General features: G+C 40.8%; 1 protein-coding gene and 1 long non-coding RNA gene across 2 annotated transcripts in view; both read right to left on the bottom strand.

Moving 5' to 3' along the window:
- Positions 1-19813, bottom strand: part of LOC143485853 (uncharacterized) — a 65221-nt gene extending 45408 nt beyond the window's left edge. The window contains exons 1-10 of the mRNA XM_076985481.1: positions 19626-19813; positions 19450-19503; positions 13675-13782; positions 10925-10970; positions 10693-10746; positions 10460-10504; positions 10211-10264; positions 10006-10050; positions 9861-9914; positions 9731-9775 (exon numbers count right to left, since the gene is read on the bottom strand). Of these exons, the coding sequence (XP_076841596.1) occupies positions 9731-9775; positions 9861-9914; positions 10006-10050; positions 10211-10264; positions 10460-10504; positions 10693-10746; positions 10925-10970; positions 13675-13730 (399 nt within the window). The 5' untranslated portion in view covers positions 13731-13782; positions 19450-19503; positions 19626-19813. The remainder of the gene's footprint in view (positions 1-9730; positions 9776-9860; positions 9915-10005; positions 10051-10210; positions 10265-10459; positions 10505-10692; positions 10747-10924; positions 10971-13674; positions 13783-19449; positions 19504-19625) is intronic.
- Positions 19814-20494: 681 nt separating this feature from the next.
- LOC143485847 (uncharacterized) lies at positions 20495-21721 on the bottom strand. The gene is made up of 3 exons (XR_013123057.1): positions 21643-21721; positions 20827-20880; positions 20495-20614 (listed from the first exon to the last, which is right to left on the bottom strand). It is a non-coding gene; the product is annotated as an uncharacterized LOC143485847 (long non-coding RNA).
- Between the last annotated feature and the right edge of the window lie 1836 nt (positions 21722-23557).

Consider the following 23557-nt stretch of genomic DNA (forward strand, 5'->3'; position numbering starts at 1 on the left):
CACTAATGTTAACTTTTACAGCTACCAAGATAAGTATACCATGATAAGTAAGTACTAAGTTAACGCTCAGTTTACGCTAACTTTAGCAGATAACTAGCAATTTAGATTACAGAGATGACGGTCTCTCTTCATCATTGTCACAATCAGCCACAACATGCTTTAGGTGCCTGTGCATCGCGGTTGTGCTGCCGTGCAAGGCAAGTTCTGCCTTGCAGATATTGCACGTGTTTCGGAACCCGGCTACGGAAAATTATCCCACACTTTTGAGTTCCGTAGCTGGGTAGCCATTATACCAGTCTGTATAACATCCCGGGATGTTGTCCACAGTCTATCCTGGTTTCCACTACTGTGTATGTGCATCAAGGACAGGAAGGCAGACACAGCAGTGGAAACTGCCGCAGCAGTTTGGAAAGAGAAAAAAAACGACACATCGACTAATAAATTAGTCGTTGACAATTTGTTGAAAAATGTTGGATTTTAGCCAATAATCATTATGTAAATATGGGAAAAAAGATGGCGCCGGTGTGTTGTTTGGCTGCTCGTCCCCTCTCGCCTAAATTTACCATAGCCATAGTGACTGTTTACCTAATTGTGGCTTTTATAGCACCTACTGCATTATCTGCTCTCTCCTATGATCAGGAGACACTTCTTTTAATTCGATCCACTATGATGGAAGCGTACAGTGAAAATCTCAGAGAAAACTGCCCTTTCAGTTCATGGCGTTACACCTCCTTACCTGTCAGCGTCTGTGGCCTTCACTGCGGCAATGCTCAGAGGAAAAGACGCCGGAGAAAGCGTGGAAATCGAGGAGGAATTTGGGTGAGGACTGGGAGATTACTTGGACAATCATCGGAGATCCACAGCGCGCCTCTGACTTTCAAACTTGAAGGCGATCGCTATATCTCCCGACGCTCCATGGAGTGTAGATACTCCGGCCTCATTCAGCTGCTCCCCGCTTCCTCGCCGGCTCAGTTTCGCCTTACGGGGCGATTGCATGTAAGAAGTGGAGGGATTAACCACCAGAATCTTCATCACTTGGATCTTCAGCCACCGATACATTTTAAGCCCATTCCGGTAAAGATGGCTCTTATTAATGCGCGATCAGTCTCAAACAAAACTTTCATTCTGAACAACTTTATTAAGTCACGTGATTTGGACTTTCTATTTGTGACTGAATCATGGCTCACGCCAGGTGATTCATCTGCTCTGAATGAACTGACTCCTCTGAACTTTTCATTCCTGAACACGCCACGGAAGGCTGGCAGAGGTGGAGGACTGCTGTCCTTGTTCAACTCTCGCTTCAAATGCCAGGTAATGCCCGTGGAAATGTGCTCAAGCTTTGAGGTCCAGATGTTTAAAGTGGAATTACCATCTCCGCTACTTTGTGTTCTTCTCTATCGTCCTCCCAAAAGCAATACTAACTTCATACAGGAATTTTCAGACTTCTTATTTTTAATTGTTCCAACCACGGATTCCCTTTTGATCCTTGGGGATTTCAATATTCACGTCTGTTGCCCCGCTAAACCGTTGGTAACAGAATTTCAAAACTTAAATGAGTCCAGTAACCTTCTTCAGTCTGTTACTAGTCCTACTCATCAGCATGGACACACTCTTGATCTTGTGCTTTCATCAGGCTTCTCTGTATGTAATGTGGAAGTGCAGGATTTCTGTCTTTCAGATCATAAACCAGTTGTTTTTAACTCAACCTTTTCACTATCATCACCTAAAGTGCATAATAGCTCGTACTATTCTCGTACAATAAATCAGTCCACTTCCCATTTGTTCACTGATGCCTTTTTAGCATCACCCTTTCACTCTGCCAATGAACCCTCTTCTTTAAAACTGAACTTAGAAGACCTCACTAATACCTTTAATTCAACATGCTCAGATATCCTGGATGATATAGCTCCACTTAGACTTAGAAAGCCCAAAGCTAAAAAACAGCCCTGGTTTAACACTGAAACACACTCACTTAGACTACTGTGCAGGAAAGCAGAGCGAAACTGGAAAAAAGATAAGCTCCAAGTTTCATACGAAATTTTTAGGGATTCTTTGGTCAAGTTCCAGCTTTCTGTGAAGTCGGCCAGAGCTAAATACTTTTCAAATTTAGTCTCTACTCACTCAAACAATCCTAGGGTTCTTTTTAATACGATAAACTCGATTTTAACACCGGCTGATACCTCTTATATTAAAGAGTCTCCAGAATCATGTGAGAAATTCCGTAGCTATTTTTCTGACAAAATTCAAGCTATCAGATCAACCATTCCCTTATTGGACAATGCTATCCTTGAGAATCCTGCCTGCTCTGCTTCTTTGTCAGAGTTCGACCAAATCTCTTTGTCCCTGTTGACTAAGATTGTGTCTAGTATGAAGCCGGCCACATCTATACTGGACACCCTTCCAACACGCCTTTTTAAAGAAGTCTGGAACTCTATCGGATCTAGTGTATGCGCTATTATAAATTCTAGCCTCTTAAGTGGACTGGTTCCTTTGTGTTTCAAGCACTCAGTTGTTCAGCCTCTTATTTAAAAACCTAATTTGGATCAAAAAGCAATCAAAAATTCTGGAAAAGGTTGTTTGTAATCAACTTTCTTCCTATTTAGCAGAGAATAATATATTGGACAAGTTTCAATCAGGTTTCCGAGCTCATCACAGCACAGAATCAGCCTTACTTAAATTAACGAATGATATCCTCCTTAATTTGGACCGTAATTCATGTGTCGTTTTAGTCATGCTGGACCTTAGCGCCGCTTTTGACACTGTCGATCACGATATTTTAATAAAGCGTCTTAACACGGTGGCAGGGGTCCAGGGGAAAGCACTAGCTTGGTTTTCTTCCTACCTAAAAGATCGCTCTTTTGCTGTCCAATTAGGTAAGTCAGTGTCATTATCATCTCCCATTGCTACTGGTTTGCCACAGGGTTCCATCTTAGGCCCCATTCTCTTTTCACTTTATTTAGTTCCTTTAGGTTTAATTTTTAAAAAATATGAAATCTCGTATCATTGCTATGCTGATGATACTCAGCTATACTTACCACTGAAACCGGGGGATACGCACTCTCTAAACATCTTGTCAGCGTGTATGAGGGAAGTCAAACTATGGCTAACTAAAAACTTTCTTAAGCTCAATGAGGACAAAACAGGTTGTCCTGTTTGGCAAACCTGGTAACATTGAATCCTTCAAAAATAATCTGAGTTGTCATTTTCAAAATTTATCTCATTGTGTGAAAAACCTTGGAGTTATTTTTGACCCAGCACTTAAATTTGAAAAGCAAATCAACTCCGTTGTAAAATCAAGTTTTTTCCAATTACGCCAAATTGCTAAACTTAAACCGATTTTGTCATTTAAGGATCTCGAGACTGTTATTCATGCTTTTATCACAACACGCCTTGACTATTGTAATTCCCTGTACATGGGGGTAAATCAGTCCTCTCTGGCCCGTCTGCAACTCGTTCAAAATGCAGCTGCTAGACTCCTTACCGGAACAAAAAAACGTGACCATATTTCTCCAGTCCTGGCTTCATTACACTGGCTTCCTATCAGGTACAGGATCCATTTTAAAATCCTACTGTTTGTTTTTAAGGCTCTTCATGGTGTGGCCCCGCGGTACATTTCTGATTTGATTAGTCCATATAATGCAAACAGGTCTCTTCGGTCTTCTAACAAACTACTGCTTAAAATTCCCACCTCACGTTTAAAACATAAGGGTGATAGGGCTTTCTCTGTTGCTGCCCCAACTTTGTGGAACTCTTTGCCCTATGAAATTAGATCAGTGTCTTCAATTGAGCAGTTTAAATCGTGCCTTAAGACCTATCTTTTTTCACTTGCTCATGACTGCAAGTGATACGTCAATCAGTTCAATAATGTGGTTTATGGTCTATCGCCTTCTTAGTGATTTATCTTATATTTTTTATTAGATTTTATTGTAGGTTCAATTTTATGTATGTATATGTGTGTGTGTGTATGTATATATGTATGTATATACGGTATGTACATGTATGTATGTGTATATGTGTGTATATGTGTGTGTATGTATGTGTATGTATATGTATATATATATGTATGTATATGGGTGTGTGTATGGATACTGTGTATACTTTTTTAATCTGTTGTACAGCACTTTTGGTTAGCCTTGGCTATTTTAAAATGTGCTTTATAAATAAATTGAATTGAATTGAATTGAATTTAATAGTCGACATTATAGTGACTAGTCGACTAATCATGGTAGCCCTACTCAGGAGAGTTGTGTATGCAGGAGAAAGAACCAGGACACGTAATGAGACGTTATACCTGGGTTCTGGATACGACATACAAAAAACCGAGGGCCAAGGTGAGTAAAAGGCAAGCGGAGCTATTGTGCAAATCCCTTACCCTTATCCAGCCTATCTCACATACGTACAACTGGCGCGTATGTATCTACTGCATTAATAGACTCTGGAGCCGAGGGAAATTTCATGTGCAAGTCCCTCGCTCTTGAACTGCATATAACTCTGCACCCTCCTAATAGGCCTCTATGGCTCTCTGCCTTGGACGGAGCTCCTGTAGGTCAAGGATTTGTATATATGCAATCGGCTCCTATTCGAGTAAAAGTGGATGCTATGAATAGTGAAGAAATTGTGTTTTTTATTGTAGATGCTTCTGAGTTTCCCATCGTACTAGGCCTTCAATGTTGCAAAAACATGATCTGTGCATATCTTAGGAGAGGTTGGATATTGTTAAGTGGTCCTGTTTTTGTTTTAAGCACTGCATTAGACAACCTATATTGCGTTTATCTTCCACCAGCATAGAGAGTCCTGAGGTGCAGTCCTGATGTGCAGACTTGCATACCGAGTGAAAATGTTGATCTGAATGAGGTTTTTAGCAAAGAGAAGGCCAGACTTCTTCCTCCACATCGCCCCCATGATTGTCAGATTGAGCTTATTGAAGCAGTATCTTTACCTAAAGCCAGGATATATCCTCTATCACAAGAAGAGGACAATGTCATGAATGATTATATCGAGGAGTCACTGCAGCAGGGATTTATACGCTCTTCCACGTCATCTCTGGCCTTGGGCTTCTTTTTTGTTAGAAAGAAGGATGGAGGACTAAGACCGTGCATCGAGGGGTAAACCAGATATCTAAAGCCTACCCATATCCTTTGCCTCTAATCCCAGACGCTTTAACAGTTAAGAGACGCTCAACTTTTCACCAAACTTGATCTCTGGAGTGCCTACAATGTAGTGCGTATGAAGGAAGGAGACGAGTGGAAAACTGCATTCCACAAAACCCGGGGTCACTAGGAATATTTGGTGATGCCTTAAGGACTGAGTGTAGCACCTTCAGTCTTTCAATCATTCATAAATGAAGTATTAAGACAGTACCTTGGTGTTTTTGTGATAGCCTATATGGATGACAGCCTTATATATTCTAGGACGCTACAGGAACACATTCAACACGTACAACCCAAGACACCTGAAGTGGTCTGCAGAGGCTCATATAGCTTTTGACAAGCTTTCACTAGCGCTCCAGTGCTCAAACACCCAGGCCCCTTGTGCGCTTTTGTTGTTGAGGTGGATGCTTCCAATGTAGGGATCGTAGGAGCTTAGTGTTGTCGTTCGCGAACGAATTAATCATTTGAGTGAACGTACTGAATCGAATCACTTCCTCAGCTGATTCGTTTTTTTCTCAGTTCAGTAGTTGAGCTCAGCAGCGACCGTGCAGGCTGGCAGGGGAACTGCTGTGTGGTCTGTGAATCACCAAATCACCCGCAAATCTGGAGGCAGAGACTCTCATTGCAAGGGAACTGTGCTTGCTCAGTGATTTGTTCACTGAACTGAGGGCTCCCATTCACTCACCGATTTGTTCACTGAACTGAGGGCTCTCGTTCACTCTCTGATTCGTTCATGAACTGAGGGCTCTCGTTCACTCTTTGATTTATTCACCCAGAGAACTGTTGGGATGTGATTCACGTTTGCGCTGCCACTCGCTCACATTTTCTTTTTGATTGCACATTTAAGCTGATATTTTTTCTGAATGTAGTTTATATATTAATTTAATATTTATTTCGCACACAAAGTTGTAGGTTAGTTCATACTGATTTTTTTGTATTATATTAGTGATCCCGTGCCGCTTCAGCTTTTGTGATTTCACTCGGGTTTTTATAAGATATTAATGGGAAAAATAATTTGTGGGTCTTCGCTTTTTTGCCGGTTGTCTGTGGAATTTGATCGGTGGAAAAAAACATATATTTTATGATTTTTTTACATGACAAAATCCCAAAATGTATAAAAATATATTATAAGTATTAATTCTAACAATAAAGGAATGTTATAAATAATAAAATAGTACAAATTACAGTAAATAGTGTATATTTACTCTCGGGAACGAAAACCAGCATCACTTGCCTTAGACGCTACTCGCCTACATGAGATTGTAAACAACACACGATTGGTTGCTTCCTGGACAAGCACACATGCACAGAACAGTGTGGGAACGGTTATTAGGGGAAAGGTTTATGTAATGTAAGTGTGGGGAGGGTTTATAAAGCTTTAATATAGTGTATAAATATAAATATACCGTTTCTACTCTGCGGATTTTCGGTTATTATTATTTCGGGCCGCCCAATGGAGGATGGGTTCCCTTTTGAGTCTTGGTTCTCCCGAGGTTTCTTCCTAATCCCCATCATCATAGGGAGTTTTTCCTCGCCACTGTCGCCTTTGGCTTGCTCATTAGGGATCTGGACCCATACGATTGTAAAGCTGCTTTGTGACGTGTGTTGTGAAAAGCGCTGTATAAATAAATTTGACTTGACATGACTTGACTTATTGCGGGGTGATTCTGGAATCTCCCACAAAAAACGAGGGATTACTGTATTTGTAATGTGATTTATATTTCCTATAATAAACCTAACATTTAGTTGCATATTTTTTATTTATACATTTTTTACAACACTCGCTTCCTAGTCCCGGAAGCCGTGAACTAAATTGAAACATGAACTGTTCAGCCATGTATCAGTTAGGTGGGTCGGAGTCGCAGGCTCCTTCTGCCAAGCACTGATCGATTGGATGAACGAATTTTTTTAGTGAACTGATTCTAATGATTGAGTTCATCTAAAAGAACTGCTGTGCCCATCACTATAGGAGCGGTATTATCCCAACAGATAGAAGTTAAGAGTCTCCATCCCGTAGCCTTTTATTCCCTAAAGTTAACCCGGCTGAGAGGAATTATGGTGTAGGTGAACAAGAATTGCTAGGTATCAAGCTTGCTCTAGAAGAGTGGCATCATTGGCTTGAGGGCACCAAGTTCCCTTTCACAGTCCTATCAGACCACAGAAACATGGAGTACTTAAGGAGAGCCAAAAGACTGTGCTTGACAGGCTCGTTGGTCTCACTTTTTTGAACATTTTAAGTTTACTATCAGTTACAAGCCTGGCCGCAGTATCACAGACGCCCTCTCCAGAATGTACGAAGAGGAGCAGGAGGAGGAGTTCTCCAGAGAAGAGACAATATTGCCCCCCAATGTAGTGGTATCATCCATGTGGTGGGAGATTGAGGAAGAAATAGATGCTTTATTAGCTAAGACTGACGTACCCACAGCCCAGTATGGCGCCATAGACAGCGAGTCAATCAGAGGTCCCTGTGGTAGACCGATGGATTGACCGCAGTGAACAGGTGTGGGAGCAGGCACATCAACGTGTCTCGACCGCTATAAAGAGGTATAAAGACTACGCTGATCAGCGTCTAGGAAACGCACCTCAATATCAAGTAGGTGATCGGGTATGACTCTCTTCAAAAGATTTCTGTAAGACTGGAGAATGCCAAAAGCTCAAGCAACGGTACCTGGGTCCCTACAGAATTACTAAATGTCTAAATGATTTAACATATCAGTTGGATCTTCCCCCTCACTATCGCATGTCAAATTCCTTTCACGTGTCTCTGCTAAAGCCAGTGACCCCAGGTCCATTGGATGAGGCTACACTGGCGATGGAGAAAGTCCAGACTATGGAGGAGGAAGGGACACCCTTAAACGCAGTCCGTGAAGTTCTAGACTCCAAATGACCGAGGGGCTCCTCTCTCCTCTGCTATCTGCCCGGGGGGGTTACTGTCATGCCCTGTGACAGGGGGACTCAAATTCCCAGCAGGCACAGCTCCCTAGATGCCGCTCCCACTCACCAGAATATTAGTCACCTGTTCTTCATTAGTATAAGGATCATGGAAAAAATTTGATTTCATAGGTGGGGGAACACAAATGCCTTGAGAACTGGGGGGGGGGTTCAGTGTGAGAACTTGGAGCGGTCGGTTTCTGAGTGGTCCTAGCACTTGATTCGTCGCTATTTAAATATTTGTTTTTAACCGTAAAACCTGCAGGGCACCAAAACTGGCTTTTGAAAAAGTGGGGGGGGGCATGGATTCGTCAATATTTAAATATTTGTTTTTAACCGTAAAAACTGCAGGGGACCAAAACCGGCATTGAAAAAGTTACGTCCATGATTACGTCCATGATAAGGATACGTCCATGATAAGGATACTTAAGACTATTGCACTTTGCCTGTGGTTGCGAAGAACTGGTTTTTCCAAGGCTTTCCACCACTTACCTGTACAAGCGTTGGTTCCCCCTTCCTTCTTATTATTGTATATTCTGAACTAATTCTTCTTTATTTTCTTCTAAAGGAATTCAAGCATTGAGTGAACAATCCCAAGTTGTGAGCAGCCTTCGTTTATGTTCCAGATCCCCTGCCCTTATATTCAGAAGGATTTATCATTATTTGTCCATGTTGTCAGAATAAAATCTATCACTAGTCTGCATACGTCTGCCTCCCTATCCTAGGGTTAGGGTTAGTTAGGTTACCCTAACCCTAACCTAGAGTTAACCGTTGTGTTGCAAGACAGTAATTGAGGAAAAGTCATAACATTTGACCATTGTTGTATCAAATTGTATGTGGACCCATGAGAATTGACTATGAGACTAACAATTGTATACTGTAAGAACTCTTGTTTTCTGTCTGTATACCTGTGTCTACGTACCTGTGGGCTCTTGTGCTAAGATTAATATGACTCATTTTTATAATTTGTACAGTGATTGTGGGAAAGACATTATATATAAAAAATAATAAAACTGATGATGACAATGATGACTACAATGAGGTGGATGTAATAAACATACTTTTATATAATTTGCTAAGAGGAGCTCTTCCACTGTTCTTTGTACGTCACTTTAAGCCTAGTCTAAACTTGGTCTGACCTTATTCACAGCTGGAGAAACAGGACATTAAAATAATCTGTTTGGTAATAAGAAACCACGTCTGAGTAAAGTGGTCTGAGCTCTGTTTACCAAATGCTTCATGGTGTTAATATAATCTTAAATGAGAGAGTTCAGTGTCATACTCACTCTGCCCTTTAACTATAAGCTTCATTTTACAATGTCTTTTGGAAAGACAGCATGTTTGGTACAAGTTATCATGTCCCAGTGCAGTGGTCTGGTTCTGTTTGGTACAAGTAATCATGTCCCAGTGCAGTTGTCTGGTTCTGTTTGGTATATCTAATCATGTCCCAGTGCAGTGGTCTGGTTCTGTTTGGTACAAGTTATCATGTCCCAGTACAGCGGTCTGGTTCTGTTTGGTATAAGTAATCATGTGCCAGTGCAGCGGTCTGGTTCTGTTTGGTATAAGTAATCATGTGCCAGTGCAGTGGTCTGGTTCTGTTTTGTATAAGTAAACATGTCCCAGTACAGTGGTCTGGTTCTGACACTCACTGGTTTTCCAGGTGGTCCTCTTGGTCCGCCTTCCCCTGTCTGTCCCTTTACAAACAGAGTGGGTGTTGCTGATAAAACAGTGAATGGGACTGTATAGCATATATTGGACTGATGTTTGATGTGATCTTACAGGAGGTCCTTTGACACCAATCACTCCTTTAGCCCCTGTTGGTCCCATATTTCCCTGTAAGACACATTTTAGTATCAGTATAAATATGAATATACAGAAATACAATAATACAATATGATAATAATAACTGTGATTATGAACTTACAGTTGGGCCTGGACCTCCTGTGGGGCCATGTAGTCCCACCTCTCCCTATTGAACACACCAGCAGGGGCAGAGTTCATTAATACTTTACTAACAGACTGGGGTCAGTACTACTGTACTAGCATACTGAGGTCAGTACTACTGTACTAACAGACTCGGGTCAGTACTACTGTACTAATAGACTGGGGTCAGTACTACTACAGCATACAGGTGGTCCTGATGCAGCCATAAATCCTCGCCGTCCTCGAGGTCCAGGGGGTCCCTACAAATATGCAAAAATTATAGAAAATGGAAAATATATGTAAACCAATCTTATTTTAAAGTATATATTTCTAATTTGTTAATTAATAAGTGTTATATTTATATGTTAAGCAACTCAGACGTCTTCCAAAATGTACTTGTCTTTAAAAATGAAAAATATAAACCATAGTCACCCTGTCAAATATATTTTACTCACAATATAGCCAGTCATTCCAGTCAGACCAATATCACCTTTGTTTCCCTATAGAGAGTCCAGAATGAGGTTAGAACTAAACCCCAGCAGGACAAATTGCACTAGATACAGCAAGACAGCAGGACAGATGGACAGCAGCTTCAAAGACAGACAGCAGGTCAGATGGACAGCAACTTCAAAGACAGACAGCAGGACAGATGGACAGCAACCTCAAAGACAGACAGCAGGCTACTTACTTTGTCCCCTTTCCTGCCTTTGTTACCTTGACGACCTGGTTCTCCTGCATAACCCTGACACCAACAAACACTGGTCTGAAGCATTTTAATGTTTTAATGGAACGTGCATGCAGACATAAAGCAACAGCAGGAAACACTAAGACCCTAACAGACTGACAGATTGAGACCCTAACAGACTGACAGACTGCTGCTCTCTGTGTCTAATGAATGAAACCCCTTCTTACCCACTCACCCAGCTCCCCCTTACAGCCCTCCTCTCCTCTATATCCCTGTGGGCCCTGCAGACACACACACACACACACACACACACACGCAAAAGTACACATCAAGAGTTAAATCAATATTGATTTAAATTACATACCGGGAGAAAAACTTGATGCTTTTCATCCACTCCCACAATCAGAATTAGAGAAAATAATTTCTTCCTTAAATTGTACTACCAGCACACTAGACTCAGTTCCCTCAAAGTTATTAAAAGAGGTATTACCAGCTGTAACTGAACCTCTTCTAACTTTAGTTAACTCTTCCATTACAATAGGTCACATGCCCAAATCATGTAAATTAGCAATTATTAAACCTCTGATCAAGAAAACAAATCTTGATCCGACTGTGCTATCTAATTATAGACCCATTTCAAACACATCATTTATATCTAAGATCATAGAAAAAGCTGTTGTCCAGCAATTATGCTTATATCTGCATAGGAATAACGCAGATAATAAAGTTCCAATCTGGTTTTAGGCCCCATCACAGTACTGAAACAGCATTAGTTAAAGTAACAAATGATCTCCACTTTGCTTCAGATCAAGGCTATGTATCACTGTTAGTGCTTCTTGATCTTAGTGCAGCATTCGACACAATTGATCATAGGATCTTGCTAGAAAGGTTAGAACGCTGGGTTGGAGTCTCTGGCACAGCCCTTTCATGGTTTTATTCTTACTTAACAAATCGCAGTTTGTAGAGCTCAATAATATTCCATCCGAACGTACAATAGTTAAATATGGGGTCCCGCAAGGCTCCATCTTAGGACCACTATTATTTACATTTATATATATTACCATTGGGCACAGTTATAAACAAACATGGTGTCAATTTTCACTGCTATGCAGATGACACTCAACTTTACATATCAGCCAAACCTGATGACAAACTCAGTTTAGGAAAAATTGAGGCCTGTGTAAGAGATATTAAATGCTGGATGTCTCTAAACTTCCTCCAACTAAATGAGGACAAAACAGAAGTTCTCCTTGTGGGCCCAAAGGCCGCAAGACAAACAATTCCAAATTTAATGCTTAATCTTGCAGACTATCCCATTACACCTGGCACAGTAGCCAAAAATCTAGGCGTCATACTCGACTCCGACCTATCATTTGATAAATACATAGATAATACTACTAGGATAGCATTTCTACATCTACGCAACATTGCCAAATTAAGAAATGCATTATCACAGGATGATGCAGAAAAATTGGTGCACGCCTTTGTTAGCTCTAGATTAGACTACTGCAATTCACTACTGTCAGGATGTTCAAATAGGAATCTAAATAAACTTCAAATAGTTCAAAATGCCGCAGCCAGAGTTCTGACCAGAACTAGAAAATTTCAGCATATTAGACCAGACCTATCAGCCCTGCATTGGCTCCCAGTTAAATTTCGTATTGATTTTAAAATTCTATTATTAACATATAAAGCACTACACGGGCTTGCTCCTGAATACCTCCAGGAACTTATTTCCTACTATGAACCCCCACGTCAACTAAGATCACAGGGTGCTGGTCTTTTATTAGTTCCACAAATTAATAAGGTAACAGCAGGTGGAAGAGCCTTTTCTTATAAGGCCCCCCAGCTTTGGAACAACCTCCCAAAATGCGTACGGGACTCTGACACAGTCACAATCTTTAAGTCTAGGTTGAAAACCTACCTATTTGGTTTAGCGTTAGATAATTAACATCCCCCCTTAGATAAAGGTACAGATCCAGGGGTTCATAGATGAAGGGTTTTATGGTAGACTGGGGCTCTGGTGCTGTCATCCTGTCACTGCTCGTGGTCACTCAAGTTTGTTGACAGTGCAGTGGATGGATGCCATTGTCTCAGAATGCCCCCAAGCCTATGTTACCTTCTGGTTCTGCCTTTTTAGCTAGGCTGTAATAGTTTAACTTAATGCCGGAGTTGCTGCCACACTCCAGAAATGTGTTTAATTTAATCTGTCCTGTATATGTCCTCATACAGAGCTAATTTTCCCTGTTTTATTTTCTCCACATGGCTGCCCGCCTGCTCGAGGAAAAATGAGATGAGGAGAGACAAGCGAGTTATCCAGTGCCAGCCACCTACTGCCTGACCGGATAAGCCTACACCATGATGGACAATACTACATCTTTTCCTTTTTTTATTTCTTTCTGTCTAAGTTGTTGTTGTTATGGTGACCGGTGTCGGCCAGAGGAGGATGGGTTCCCCCCCTGAGTCTTGGTTCCTCTCAAGGTTTCTTCCTCATGCAAAAAAAAAAACTAGGGAGTTTTTCCTTGCCACTGTCGCCCTTGGCTTGCTCACTGGGGGCTAGGACTCGGCACTTGTAAAGCTGCTTTGTGACAACAACTGTTGTAAAAAGCGCTATATAAATAAAATTTGATTGATTGATTGAGTTAGTAACATTGGATGCTGGATGTGTGTTCAGAATCTGTTCATGTGTTGAGGTAGCTCAGCAGTTAAGGTACTGCAGTACTGCACTAGTAATGAAAAGGTTGCTGGTTCAAACCCCCCAGTGTTACTGCTACTGCCTCCATGAGAAGGATTTTAATCCTCAACTGCTCAAATTATACAATTCTAAGTTACTTTGGATAAAAGTGTCTGCTACGCACTAAAATGTATAACTATAAATGTAAAATGTAAAACTATAAATATGCTGGGTTGTAAATAGTAATGTAAGTATACATAATAAATGTATTATGTAAATGTACATAAATACTTTCATAAATCGGTTCATACCTTTTCCCCATTCGGTCCTGTTTGGCCTGTTTCTGAGTCTTTGCCAGGTATCCCATCTTGGCCGGATCTTCCAGGAGGTCCAGGTATTCCTGTAGGCCCTACTCTGCCCTGATGCACAAATAAAACAGGAAATGTGAGGTGATTCAACACTAAATCACCATTTAACTCTGATGCACCTTCACAATCATACAAGCCAGATTCCAAAAAAGTTGGGACACTAAACAAATTGTGAATATAACTGAATGCAATGATATGGAGGTGCCAACATCTAATATGTTATTCAGAATAGAACACAAATCACAGATCAAAAGTTTAAAATGAGAGAATGTATAATTTTTAAGGGAAAAATGTTTCAAAATTTCATGGCATCAACAAATCCCAAAAAAGTTGGGACAAGGCCATTTTTACCACTGTGTGGCATCCCCCCTTCTTCTTACAACACTCAACAGACGTCTGGGGACAGAGGAGACCAGTTTTTCAAGTTTAGAAATGGGAATGCTGTCCCATTCATGTCTAATACAGGCCTCTAACTGTTCAATCGTCTTGGGCCTTCTTTGTCACACCTTCCTCTTTATGATGTGCCAAATGTTCTGTGAAAAATCTGGACTGCAGGCTGGCCATTTCAGTACCCAGATCCTTCTCCGGCGTAGCCATGATATTGTGATTTCTGCAGAATGTGGTCTGGCAGGCTTCTGAATGGAGTGTTGATAACAACTTGGTTTATCCTTGTCCTCTCTGGTCCGCATGACATGGCGTCCCAGTGTTCTATAAAGAACTTCAAATCGTGACTCATCTGACCACAAAACAGTCTTCCATTTTGCCACACTCCATTTTAAATTACCCCTGGCCCAGTACATTTGAGCTTGTGGAGCTTGCTTAGAAATGGCCTCTTCTTTGCACTGTAGACTTTCAGCTGGCAATGGCAGATGGCGCGGTGGATTGTGTTCACTGACAATGCTTTCTGGAAGTATTCCTGAGCCCATTCGGTTATTTCCTTGACAGTGGCATGTTTGAGGTGCAGTGACGTTTAAGGGCCCGGAGATCATGAGCATCCAGTAGTTTTACGGCCTTGACCCATACGCACAGCGATTGTTCCAGATTCTCTGAATGTTTTGATGATGTTATGCACGGTTGATAATGATAAGTCTTTGCTATTTTATGCTTTGTAACACCATTCTGGTATTGCTGCACAACAACGGTGGAATTAGTGATCCTCTTACCATCTTGATTTCAGAGAGACCCTGACACTCTGAGAAGCTCTTTTTATACCCAATCATGTTGTCAACTGACCTAATTAGTGTTAATTGGTCTTCCAGCTGTTCGTTATATGCTCAATTTCCTTTTTCCTTATTGCTACTTGTCCCAACTGTTTTGGAATTTGTTGACACTGTGAAATTTTTAATCAACATATTTTCCTTTAAAATGTTACATTTACTCAGATTAAACTTTTGATCTGTCATCTATGTTCTAATGTGAATAAAATATTAACATTTGCCATCTCCACATCATTGCATTCAGTTTTTATTCACAATTTGTTTAGTGTCCCAACTTTTTTGGAATCTGGTTTGTATTGCTGTCTGCAAAGATTCCTTTCGGACACTTTACTGTTGAAATTATACTAATTTGTTAAGAAAAGCACTGCTAGTTATAGCCAGTCAGTAAACATGACTGAATTTTTACGTTTTGTTTCTGCCACAGAATGTAGCTAGGTATTTTCCAGGAGAATGCAAATGTATGTGCTGGTATCCAATGTGCTGATGATTCTCAGCACTAGGCCCTCAGGATTATATCTGGGTGGAGTCAGGTTAACTGGTGTGAATGTGTGCAAATGTTTGTGTGTCCGCATGTTGGTGGTTCATCCTGGGTGTGTCCTCTCTCCCCTCCCTGTGTATGTATGTCCAGTAGTGAATGGTGTCCTGGTTGTGTCATCTCTTCTCTCCCTGTGTCTGTATGTCCAGTAGTGGGAAGAAAACTATAACTGACATCACCTGTATCTAATTTAGTACATTATCAAAGATATTTAAACTGATTTTAGATCTTCAGCCTCGGTGAGAGCTCTGTGAGTTTTGTGTTTGTTTTTGTTGATTTTTATTGCACGTTAAACGCAGTCAGTTGGAGTAGAGAGCAGCTATTGTCCATCAGAGACAATGCTCCACCAACTCTAATTCCAGAGTTTATTGGAATACCTTCAGATTTTTTGGAAATCTTGACTTCGGGAGCACTGGCTTTGCTCAGTCTGGCTAGGAAGAGACGGAGAGGCAGGAGAGCCGGAGCGCTCATGCGCTTAAGACATCGGGGTTTTCGCACATCGTTACCATCATTATTCCTCTCTAATCTACGATCCCTGCCCAACAAAATGGACGACCTGCTTCTCATAAATCAAACCAACAAGGACTTTTCCAATGCATCTGCTCTCTGTTTCACGGAGACCTGGACCTCTGAACTATGCCCGGACAGTGCGCTGCACTTCCCCGGTTTCCAGCTGCACAGAGCGGACAGAGATGCGGAGCTTAGCGGCAAAAGCAGAGGAGGAGGAATCTGCTTTTATATCAACGAACACTGGTGTAAAGACACTACGGTACTGGTAAAGTCATGCTCTCCTCTTCTAGAGAATCTAGTCATTAACTGTAGACTGTTTTACTCTCCCAGAGAGTTTTCTTCTTTCATTCTGGTTGGCGTTTACATCCCGCCGGGCGCGCGTACGGGCGAAGTGCAAAAGCAGCTTTCCGAACAGTTAATGAAAGTAGAACGGAAGTATGCGAACTCACAACTCATCAATCGTTGAATGTTTTGTGTGTGACACGGTCGCCGCTCGTCACTGTCGCCTCGCTCCCCGTAGCTCGCCAAAGGGCCAATGAATTACATATAAATTTGTAAACCTAATTGGTCCCATCGAGAAATCTACTTAAATTTATGTCCAATCAAAATTCACAGTTGTTCCTCCCCTTCTAACACTAAATTATTATTCGCCAATTATACAATAGTTAGTTCACAATCCGACTGGTTGAGAAGTGTTCTAACCCTGCAGATATGTGTGTAACAGCACGGTATTCTCGTTCTCTGTATCACTCCGCGGACGCGTTGTCAAGTAACGGCACATATATTCACGATAACACACTTCCTCTCGTGTTCTATTGCTCAATTAACTGTCAATCAAAAAGTTAGGCTGCCGTCAATATTGAATAAACCAGGGGTCACCCACGTCATGAGTCGCCCGCGGGCTTGTTTTAAAAATAGCTCACTATAGCGCCATACACCAAAGCGCTACATCGTTTATGTTTTTGCTGCTATTATATATTGTCCGCGGTTGCTAGCGGTCTTCCCGCTTAGCAATTGACACTCGCACACGCAACTTTTGTTCGCCAACCCCCCCCCCCCCTCCCTCCGCTCAACAACTTTTCATTTGTACTAATCTGGTAGCCCTCCGCAATAATTGGCATCCAAGAAGTTCCCAGTTTCAAAAAGGTTAGCGACCCCTGGTCTAGTGTTTTATGTGGGGAGCGACTGCGAACTTGAGCGGCGCGTCACTATTAGAGTAGAGCGTGCATGTGTGGGAGCGCGCATGTGTGCACCATGTTTTTGTCTAGTCTTTGCGTGTTTTTGTCCTAGCGTGCTTGTGAATTGTTTTGTGTGAATTCCACGCATGCTCTTCTCCTCGCCATTTTATTTCGCTCACCCTGCCCGTCACAGTATCATAATGCTGGATTTGCAGAAGGCTTTTGACTGTTAATCATATTTTGTTAATTGGAAGCCCAAATTATGTAATAACAAATAAATAGTTTCAATTGTGGGCCCTGAATCTATAATCTATTATATATATTCTAGATTATAATCTAGAATAAGTTCTACTTTTTGAATGGAATTATTGAAATTAATAAACTTTTCCATGATATTCAAAATTTTTGGATTTTTTTTTCTATTTGCCTCTTTCTTGTTCTGTTTAGTCTAATTTGTTTGGTATTTAGGTCAGGAGATTTGAGTATTTCCTTTGGTGTCTTTGCCTACAGTGCTCTTGATCTAATGTGCTGTCCCTAGGTTTGGTGAGCGGTTTTTGTGTGAGACTTCTGACTTGATGTGTATGTTAAGCTTTGGTAATCCTTTGTACTGTGCATGGTTCCAAGTTCCTGAAGTATTTTTTTTTCTCAGTGTGTTGTTATATAGCCATGTTTGGTACACATTTCCTTATCCTGGTAGCCTGATATTGGTATATTTATTGTGGCTAGTCTGTCTTATTTTGTGTTCTGTGATAATCTGTGTTAAACTTGGTTAGTCATTTTAGTTCACCGTTTTTCATATATGTCACTGTCTGCTATAGTGTGTTTAATGTGTCATCAAGCCATGTTGTCCTTGTTCTGTCCATGGAGGTTCTGTCACATTGAATGAGTGTCCATGTCCCTTCCTGCTCTTCACTGCGTGTGTGTCCACCTCCTAGAGTTCATCACCACAGACACATTGACCTTTTTGTTGGGGTATACCCACCACTGTTGGCTTTTGTTTCAATAAATTGTTTAAGATGAAGAGATCACCATTGATTGCTTCTACTGAAATGGTCTGCTTTCATGATATATCACTGTGGTGTGAACTTTATACGTTCTCTATAAATTTAACCTAAAAGCCAAATATCCCTTTTAGCTTTTTGTGATTAGTGTAATGTTCACTCACAGGGGGACAAGGATGCATGAGTTAGGGTTATGGTTTAGGTGTTAGGGTTACGTGTTAGGTGTTAGGGTTACATGTTAGGTGTTATGGTTAAATGGTAGGGTTAATTATTAGGGCAATGTGTTAGGTGTTATGGTTACATATTGGAGTAACATGTTAGGTGTTGGGGTTAAGTGTTATGGTAACATGTTGGGTGTTATGGTTAGGGTTAGGTTTTAGGGTTAGGGTTAGTCTGGCGAAATGATATGGGGAGGGTTAGGGGTTGGTCATTGGCCAATGGTTATTTGCAGTGTTGCGAATAACGCCGTTAACGGCGTTAGGTAACGTCGTCATTTTGTCAGTAATGGGATAATATAATTAGTTACTTTTCCTGTCGTTACAACGCCGTTTACGTTACTGGTCATTAAAAGCGGTGCGTTACTATATATTGATATACTAATCCGAGCGGACCGCTGCCCAGGCTAGTGAGGAGTAACAGATCCCGATAGGTCACAGTTCTCTGTGTAACACCTGTTTAACTTAACAAGTCAGTAAGCGATTGGCTAAGGCAGCGTTATGGTAGCCAATCAGAGCCAGTGTTTTTACACGCGCGCCGAAGCACGCGAGTGACACGACACAAACGGAGAAGAGGCCGAAATGGCGTCAGGTGCAAGCCGAAGAAAACTAGAACTAGAAGTTAAACAATTTTCTGATCTACTCATTTCAACTGACTGTGAAAACTGCTTAAAAAAATAATTAATTGGCATATAACCTTTTTTTAACTGTAACGCAAATAGTTACTTTCCCTGGTAACGAGTTACTTTTATTATAGAGTAATTCAGTTACTAACTCAGTTACTATTTTGAACAAGTAGTGAGTAACTATAACTAATTACTTTTTTAAAGTAACGTTCCCAACACTGGTTATTTGTGATGTGGATCTTTGATCTAGTTGTGCTCACAAGAGGAGGTTGTGATGTTAGCTTGTAGTAAAGCAAAAGCTGTTCACAGTAGAAACTCAAGATAAGTGAGTAGCATCTGTTAGAGGGTTAGGGTTAGGAATGAGGGCTTTGTAGAATATATCAGGTTTAGGCCACTCAGCTATTTGGTGGGCACAAATATCACAAAGTAGACATACAAGTGGGCCAGCCTCTCCTTTTCGGCCCTGTGTCCCTGGAACCCCTGGAGGCCCCTAAAACAATGCAGCACATAGACAGTTCACCAAAATCTCGTATAGAATTATTTACTGGTGTTATATTACTCAGGTCTTAGGTCCACCTATCAGTAGAGGTTTCAGCCCATGTGTTGACGTACGTGTGGTCCAGGATCCCCGTGTGGTCCAGGTGGTCCTGGAGGTCCTTTAACTTGCTGCTCATTAAATTACACACAAAATGATGTAAGCACAACAAAAATATAACCGCATGCATGTAATCACCTCTTTAAAAATTATTTTTTATATATCCATTCATCCGTTATCTGTACCACTTAATCCCACTAGTCTGGGTCACGGGGGGCTGGAGCCAATCCCAGCATCTCCGGGAGAAGGCAAGAAACACTTTTTTATATACGTTATAGTATATATAACATATATTATTATATTAAATTATATATATTATTACTGCATGCATAAAATCATCTCTTTTGACCACTTTTTGCAAGTTTGGTTGCAAATAATATTTAAAACAGGGAGGTTGGAAAATGACTTTTACAGACATATATATAACATGTATTTAACTCTTAACATATAATCCTAACCCAAGCACTTTTAAACTTCACAATTTGGTACTTTTGTTTTGCTTGTTTTTCTTTTTAACTCACTTACTAACCTGAAATGTAATGCTAGTCCTAAAATTGTTCCAAAAATAACTCTGCAGTAATGTTTAAAGTCATTTTTTAAGTCTTAAACTTCAAACTTTCATGTGAGCACAAGGAGAGGATTAAAAAATATGAAATCATATCATGATATTGAATAACACTCACCGGCCATGATGATACAAGATCTTTGTAGAATTTATTTTTCTGCGGATAATGTAGCAAGAAACAATTTTATTAAATAATATATTCGTCATTGGTTAATGAAATAACATATTTGATGAACATAAACCTAGAAATCAGAAAAGTTAAAATATATATCAAATTGATGATAAAAAAAATGCCCGCAAAATGAATGTACAGTAACTCACCTTAAACGCTTGCCATTCCTCCTCTGATGTTTTCCACACTATGATTGCAGGCATGCCAGAAGGCCCTAGAGCCCCTGTGTATCCGGGATGTCCCATCCGCCCCATCACTCCTGAATGACCCTCCAGGAAAACAGAGTAGCCACCCTAACTCAGCAGCATGGTGGTAGTACATATTCAGATTTGACATCATGTAGCAATATAGCATTACCTTTAGGTTATAGAGTATCTACCTTTGACTATAGAAAAGTTTGCGTACTTTATCAAAACCTTTTGGCTACAGAAACATTTGTGTACTTTATCAAGACCTTTTGGTTACAGAAAAGTTTGTGTACTTTATCTCCTTTTGGTCCAGGATGTCCTGGCAAACCAGCTGGACCTCTTGGTCCCTATAAGAGAAAACAGAATTAAATTAACTTCTACTCAACTATTAGTCAACAAAATAACAATAAGAAATAATAATAAGAAAAATATTATTTCAGACTTAATCAATTTTCTGTCTAAAAAGCTATATTATACTACACAAGTATATTATGGAAGTTGCATAAATGCAATCCTCCAAGTCTGTCAATTCATGACTTTGAAAGCTTTGGTTGATTATCTTTTCACAGATGTACTCCCTGTTTACTATGAATACACTATCATATGCTTTAGCTGTGTTATACAGACTCTTTCTGTCCACAAGATGGCGCAAGTGCTCAAATAGTTTTCAGTGAAGCACTGGACAGTCAACCTGTTCTTTGAGATGAAGGCTGTGGCTTTGGTAAATAATCTTTAGCCTATAATGTTATCCATTTTTCAATAAATCTCTCAGTGTCGATCTGTGAGGCTCTGTGAGGCTCTCTCACTGGAAGTAAATGATCCCTTCCTCTCCTCTCTTTCAGACATAATTGAATAAAATCCTGGCAAATTAAATTTTCAGAGGCTCTCAGATGATGTAGGCTTCAGATGTAGGCTCTTGCACCGTAAGGTTGAAAATAACTGTCCCAATGCTACACATCCAAAATGATGGAATATATGAATTCATATTGTTAAATACTGTTGAAGACACATGGATCCTGAGAATGAATAAAAACAGCTAATATTTGTGTTATGTCTTAGGAACACCAGTAGATAAAGTAAATAGAACAGTCTTACTCTGTGTGTCATACCTGTGGTCCTCTGTCTTCTTGTGGGGCAGTAAACCCTTTCCCAGTCATTCTGAAACTTGGTGAATGGTGCACTGAAACTGAAATCAACAACAGAGTGCAGATGAAGTAACACCCTGCAGCTTGGGGGGTCAGGGTTATGGTTAGGGTCAGGACACTGGCGTAGGGGAGGGGCACGCAAGGCACGCACTGCGGGGGGGCCCCGAACACAGGTGGGCCCCGCCTTAGGACGAGTTTGTTGTTTAGTCATCCTCCTGGGTGATGTTAATGTTTTCCCCCACGCTTAAAAAGCAACTGGTTTAAACTTGAGGGTCTGCGCGGCGAAAATGACGTAATCGCTGTGGCTCCGTCCGTGTGCGAGGGCCTCGCGCGCTGTCGATTCGCGAGGTCGTGCACAATTTTGTAACTTCGCACGCGCGCCGCGCTTCAGCGCGATGAACAAAGTCTTGTTTGCAGGGTTCATACACCTTAACAAGGTGGAATTAAAGCATTTGTACATCACTTTCAAGGTCCATTTCAATATTTCCCAGCACGTTAAACTTAGTTAAATATTTATACATATACTCGAAATTATTCGCTTTTTATCAAATTATTTAATGGTTGTTTATTTTCAAAACGCCCAATCTTAACGTCTTCACGTTCTCTCATGTTTCGTCCTGGAATTACAAGAGGCTCGTATTTGTTAACGTATGGTTTCGGACAACACTGCAAAGCCATATTTACACTGCAGTGACGCTCGCGACGCTCGCGAAAGTATAAACGCCTACACCGCTCGCGCAGGGTCGCGCGCTACGGTCACTCGCGAGATTTTAGCTCACGCACGGGCCTCCTCATTGCCTCCTTGCGGTGGGGCCCCAGAATTTTGCGCTACGCCTCTGGGTCAGGATCAGGATCAGGGTTACTCTTGATCTTGTTTTATCTCATGGTTTTAATGTCAGCAATATGAAAATAGCAAAATCAGCATTTTCTGATCATATGCCTGTTATGTTCAACTCACTGCTAGCTGCACAAGCTAAGCCAGTGAGAGCCTCAGAGCTGCGTTCTAGGAAGTTTAGCCCCACTGCAGCGGTTCAGTTCTCAGCTGTATACAGAAACTGTTTTTCTTCCATTGTTCCTCACCTGAACTTTGATGACCTAACTGCTTCTTTTAAATCTTCTTGTACTATGCACTCAATGTGGTTGCCCCTCTCAGAGTGAGAAAGACTAAATTTAAATCTCAACCATGGCTGAATGAGTCCATTGGAAGGGAATGCAGGAAAGCTGAGCGCAAGTTGGAAAAGGATAGGCTTGTAGTGTCTTTTGAGATTCTTAAATCATGTTTGCTCAGATTCCAGGAAACTGTTAGATCAGTAAAATTAAATAATTTTTCAGAAATCATCTAAAAAAATCAGTATAACCCAAAACTTGTTTAGCACAATAAATTCTATACAATATTATATACAATAAGTCCTGTTTCATATCATGGTCCTGAGCCATCCCAGGAAAACTGTGAAGCTTTTCAGGATTTCTTTTTGACTAAGATTGAAATTAGAGCTAATATATCAATTTCCATGACCAGTCCTGTCTATGAGATGGAAATATTTGAGAAATTTGAATTAGTTTCTTTATCCAAGCTATCTGACATAGTTTCCCACATGAAGTGCTCTACCTCTTCGGCTGATATTCTGATATTCGGCCCTGATGTTTTATCAATGATAAATACAAGCTTGGCCTCTGGCATAGTTTCTGCATATTTTAAGCATGCAGTAGTTCAGCCACTTTTTAAAAAGCATAATATAGATACTGGGGTTCTGAGTAACTATCTGCCCATTTCAAAACTGCCCTTCTTAGCGAAAGTTCTGGAAAAAGTGTTTTGGTCAGTTAGTGTCTAAACAACATTTAAATCTTTCAATCTGGTTTTAGGGCACTACATAGTACT

The sequence above is a fragment of the Brachyhypopomus gauderio genome, unplaced genomic scaffold, assembly GCF_052324685.1.
Source record: "Brachyhypopomus gauderio isolate BG-103 unplaced genomic scaffold, BGAUD_0.2 sc40, whole genome shotgun sequence".
In the NCBI taxonomy this organism is placed as follows: domain Eukaryota; kingdom Metazoa; phylum Chordata; class Actinopteri; order Gymnotiformes; family Hypopomidae; genus Brachyhypopomus; species Brachyhypopomus gauderio.